At 43.9% G+C, this 5,187-nt stretch overlaps 1 protein-coding gene across 1 annotated transcript in view; it reads right to left on the bottom strand.

Annotated features, from left to right (window-relative positions):
* The window catches only part of L2HGDH (L-2-hydroxyglutarate dehydrogenase), a gene marked incomplete at both ends in the record, with an annotated part of 5,683 nt that extends 1,119 nt beyond the window's left edge, over nt 1–4,564 (bottom strand). Inside the window, 4 exons of the mRNA XM_010153684.1 lie at nt 250–417; nt 1,858–1,892; nt 2,469–2,631; nt 4,433–4,564. Of these exons, the coding sequence (XP_010151986.1) occupies nt 250–417; nt 1,858–1,892; nt 2,469–2,631; nt 4,433–4,564 (498 nt within the window). The remainder of the gene's footprint in view (nt 1–249; nt 418–1,857; nt 1,893–2,468; nt 2,632–4,432) is intronic.
* Between the last annotated feature and the right edge of the window lie 623 nt (nt 4,565–5,187).

Below are 5,187 nucleotides of genomic sequence, written 5' to 3'. Positions count from 1 at the left end.
TTCCCTATTAAATAACAACAAAAACACTAATAAAAAAACCGACTGGCAATAATTTCCCTCATGGTACTTCCACCTGTTCCTCAAGAGTGAATAAAAACAGGCTGTCCTGTCAGAAAGCAACTGAACCTATGCCCATATGTTGCTCATCGCTATCTATGGTCTAACAGAAATAACCACCTAACATTCCCCTTATTTCTGTTGTTGTAGCAGTTTTTAGAGTACACCGTAAAGAGAAACGAGAGCACATACCGGATAAATATTTCCTTTAACCATATAGCACTTTTCTGGTTTTAGCACCAAATAATCTCCCCGGAAAGGCACAATACGAGGCTCAGGGCTGCAGCCACTGATCTCAGACAGGCGGTCTGAGTAAAGTCCTGCGCAGGTCACAATATGCCGACAGTAGATTTCCTCACCCTGTGGAAAAAAAAAACCAAAACAAAAACCAAAAAACCCAACCCAAAGCAAAACACACAAAAATTCAACATACCTACTGAAAAACCACCCATCACCTACAAGGCTTGGAAAAAAATTAGTCAAGACCAGAAGGAAAACCAACCATATTTTGAAAAGGAAGCAGAAATATTTAATTGGTTAATTGAATTCTTTATAATATTCTCCTTTATTTTGTGGAGAACTACCCTAAAATGGTCATTTATTGGGCAGGTGGGACTGGAAGGGCCTTTATTAAAGAGGGGTGAGGAGGGGAATTAAAAAAAAAATAAAACAAGAGACACATCATCGATTCTCAGCCTACCTTCAGGGTCAGTCCCCACATAGAGAAGCAGGGCAGAGGCCCAGCGCATCAAACACCCTGCTCCTCCAGCAAACCAAGCGTCTGCCCCTGGCTCTCCCTCATCTCGGCATCCGGCAAAACCCTGGTGCCCGGGTAGCGCTGCCAGAGGGCAGGTGATGCCGGGGTGACTAAGCAACCCCAGTGCCTTTGGTTAAATCAGGCTGTGAACAGATTTCACCCCACACCCCCGCAGCGGTCATACCACTGAACCAGAAAGCTCCCCAAGTTCACAGCACACAGCTGTGGAGAGCTGTTCGGTACCGAACACCTTGCCACCTAAATCAACTCACAAACTGCTAGCTGTCTATTCATGTAGCTGACAGTATTTGGTTTTAAACACTATGTGGGTTTTCTTCCTTTTTTTTTTTTCCCATTAAAAATGTTTCCATTAAAAAAATACCAGTCTCTGGTAAGGAAATCTAACAGATTTGGGAAACTACTTTTTAATGAAAGTGCAGAAATAGAAGTAAAAAGCAGCAGCACTAACTTTAAAAAATATTGGAGGGGTTGTGAGGTTGTTTTCTGTTTTCTTGTGTTCACCTCCCTCCAAAGAGGAGTCCGGATCCTCTCTCCTAAAGGTGAAAAGGTGACAACCACATCACCTGACTCACAGAGTGCCACCTGTCTACGTACCTGTTTTACTACACCAGCCTGTGGTTTTCTGATGATGAAACGATTCTAAATGCCTCCTTATCATTTTTACAGATGCCAAAGACCAAAAGCAAACATGAAAAAGGGTGTTTCTCACCAAATGAGTAAGTCATAAAAAGGAATCCTTGGAAACAACAAGCATAAGAATGTGCAAATAAAAAGGGATATATACAGTTAAACATAAGTGAGGCAGCAGAAAGGGAAAGTTATACTTTGGTTGTTATTCCCAAAACACCTGAACCTGCTGGTTGCTAAGAACTGACTGCAGCGGTTTTGTAACAGCAGCCCCAGGTGATGGTGATCGTGCTGCTGAGCAGCAGCCCTTTAACTTTTTTTGGAGAGCTGATTAATCCACCAAAAAGGAGAAACAGCTTCCTCTTAAGCAATGAGATCTTCAGCTTAGTTCTTACCTTTGAGTTCCTAACGATGACTGGATATTTCAGTCCTGTAACGGAATTAGAGAAGGAATTAATAGAGCAGGTAACAGAAAACTGACAGAACAGGCAGCTTGTCACAAGTCTTCCACTGGAATATCTTCGAGCTGTAGAGCAACTAGTGCTGGATATAACTGATGTTGTTGCCCATAACTGTATTTATAAATTAACAGGAGGTTTATTCTTCCCTTTTTAAAATTCTTTTAATACTATTTTTTATTTAATTTTATTATTACGTGTGTCAGCACAGATCCAACCTGCCATCTAGGATGAAGGAAAAGCGCTATCACAAGAATACACGTGCACTATTCAGCTAAAGCTGATTTTAATAGGAGAGAACAGCCCTCTTCCTCACTTTTGCTATCCTGTTCTTCCATCAGCCTTAAATGTTTCAGCCGAAGGGTGACCCGCCTGCGGGGGAAAAAAGAAGTGAGCTTGCTCAATACTCTCACTAAAGATAACTTTGCTTTTTGTCTCATCCCTATGAGACAGAAAAGTTCAGAGCTGTCATTTCAGCTAAAGCAAACCTGTGTTGAACAAAATCTTTGGCAGGACTACAGGAGGCAGAGGGCAGAAAGCGGCCTTACCATCTTCACTCTCTGAAGAACTTTCTTTAGCCATCTGCATGTTCGTAACTTCAAAACCAGTCAAGATCGTCCCACCTGCTCCCTGGAAGTCTTCAGCGTAGGCCTGGGCCACTTGTTTATAATCCACAATGCCGGTATAGGGGGAATCAAGAGCCATCAGCCCCTGCAACAGCAGTAAGGTACAGAACAGTGCAGGCTGTGCGTGGGCTTCAGTCTTCCCTACAGAGAATATTTCATCTGGAACAAGGTGCATCGCTGCTGAGAAGGGCTTGCTGCTGTCCCTCCACGTGCCAGCTACAGCGCTCGTGTTGCTGACAACTCAGGTGGCAAACATGACTTAGGATGGATTAAATACAGCATAAACAAGTCTTCTCGACCGCGCGCCTAACCATGAAACAGGTTACCCAACCTTACCTTCAGCTAGCTTGTACTTACTTTTCACCCTGCAATCCCACCTCCCGATGGTCGCTTGGGAGTTCCACCCGACGCGTGGCATTGCCAGCGCCTCCCGCGAGGCTAAAAGATGTGACCTAGCCAGGCCTCAACGCCCACAGCATTGCACAGCAGAGAGAAAGTCCCTTAACAGCCTACACGTGTCCCAGCAGAAGGCAAGGTTCAAGCCTGGTATGTAGCTAGAACTTTCAGTGTTTCTCAGAGACGTTTTATTATCTGCGTACCAAAAAGGCTTGGTTTCTCACATAATTTTTATCACGCTAGATGGCATCCCAGTATTTTCCTAGTTCCAGCTATAAAATAAGGATTAGTAGGACGTCTCAGACAGATGCCGCAAGGGTAGCTACACTAAAAGACTGTCAGCCGCTCGGATACTACAACAACAAGGGGCATTTACGTGCCCAAGACAACCAGAGTGGTTGGTAAACCGGTACCTTACACAAAACCTTCCTCTCCACTTGATACACGGTGCAGTGCTTTCTAACACCATTCCAGTTCCCTTTGCTGATGAGGAAAGGACCCAGCTCAGGAGACCAAAACAAATGAAGTAAGACCCATCCGGACCCACCCGTTTGCAGAAGTAAATGCTCAGCTGGATCTTGAACACGCGAAGAATGTTTTAAGGGGCAGATACAAAATGTTTATGAGAACAAAAGGATAAAAATGATTCTTCTCCAGCTAATTTTTGTCTGTACCTACAACCACTCCTAAGTCACGCAGCTACGCCAACAGCAAGCTGCAGGTGAAAGCGTACGGGGCATTTATATCCAGATTTTCCTTTCAGAGATGTTAACCAACACCAAATCTGTGTTCCATTAACTACTCACATTTCTCCTGCTGCGAAAACCAACAAGCTGGGAAGTGCTGCTTAACAATCTGTGTGAGAAGCAGCTGGCCTGAAACTGGCTTGATCCAAACCCGCACTTACAGATGGGAAGGAATTTTCATTGCTACGCTATCAAGCTTTACTGTAAGTTAAGTAATTTTAGTGGGAAGGAGCAGAATCATCTCAGCATAAGCTCAGATATAGCAGCTGTAACCCGGGCAAAGGAAAATCTGCCTATCAACCACAAAAACTCAAATAATTAGATTCAGATAATACCGATTCCCTTCGCAGGCTGCCAGTGAGATGGATTACCTGCTCTCTAATTTGTGAATTTGGCCCTTAGGAAACAGCCAGCACATCACTTGCAGTGAGTGCAGCAGCAGCTCTTTGTGGCTTCAGCACACAGAGCGCTGACGAACTGTGAGCTGACGAGCACGGGAACAAGAAGAGGTGAGTAGGAGACACCGGAGGCGACGATTATCAAGGGCTGAGCTATAAAGTTCCAGAAATAAATGGATTTATTTTTGTTGCCAATTATATTTCTTCTGGGTTTTCAGGCTCTTTTGAACTTGTCACCTGTGCAAACTACCTCAAGGCCAGAAACCTATTTATGTTACATTAAAAAACAAGTTCACCTGAGAAACTGAGGTCTTGTATGCCAAATAAACCTGAGCAAATCCCTTACCCTGCAGAATGGTTCCTTCGCTTGTATTTCCTTTGCTCCAATCAGTTTCAGACCTGGGACGTTGTTCTGCAGCCCTCTTTCATACAGAGCCTTGAGTCTTGGGATTTCATCTTGTTCAACGGCTACAATCAGCTTGAGAAAAGATAACAAGGCCCATCAGTGAGCAAAACATACCAAGCCAGCTCAGGTTTGGCAGCCAGCCCAAGGTGACAAGCAATAGTGAGTGAGGGAACAGTGAGCTATAATTGAAGGGAGGGGGGAAATGTGCTTTGTGCCATTAGTTGCAAGAGATTCTATAAATATCTACTCCTACTGAGCAAGCACTAATACATTAAGGAGAGGGAAAAAACAAATGTTAAACTGCAGTTTGAGTTACTATCAATGGATAATTGCTACAAGTACCACAAGATTACAAATCTGAACGTGAAAAAAAAGAGTATGACTTTAAAGAGCCACTTCCAGAAATAAACCTAAACTTAACCCAAACTATACTAATCTCAGTCTCAATCGGAGAGTGAGGACATGTTCTGACACAGTGTCTAAACTGAACTACACCAGCTTCACTTCATCATGTACTTATCTCACAACTATCATGAGAGATTTATCCAGGCTTGGAATTATCTGTGCCAAGTTTGCACGGACCATACTGCTGCCAGGCCCAGCTTGGGGCTGACGACCCAGACATCTCTAAGAAGGCACTACACTTTCCAAGCCAGGGGTTGCTTTATGTAAGATTGGTGACGAGTGGCGTTCCT

The sequence above is a fragment of the Eurypyga helias genome, unplaced genomic scaffold (assembly GCF_000690775.1).
Source record: "Eurypyga helias isolate BGI_N326 unplaced genomic scaffold, ASM69077v1 scaffold29046, whole genome shotgun sequence".
In the NCBI taxonomy this organism is placed as follows: Eukaryota; Metazoa; Chordata; class Aves; order Eurypygiformes; family Eurypygidae; genus Eurypyga; species Eurypyga helias.
Note: the sequence above shows the minus strand (reverse complement) of the source record. Positions and strands in the feature narration are given on the sequence as shown.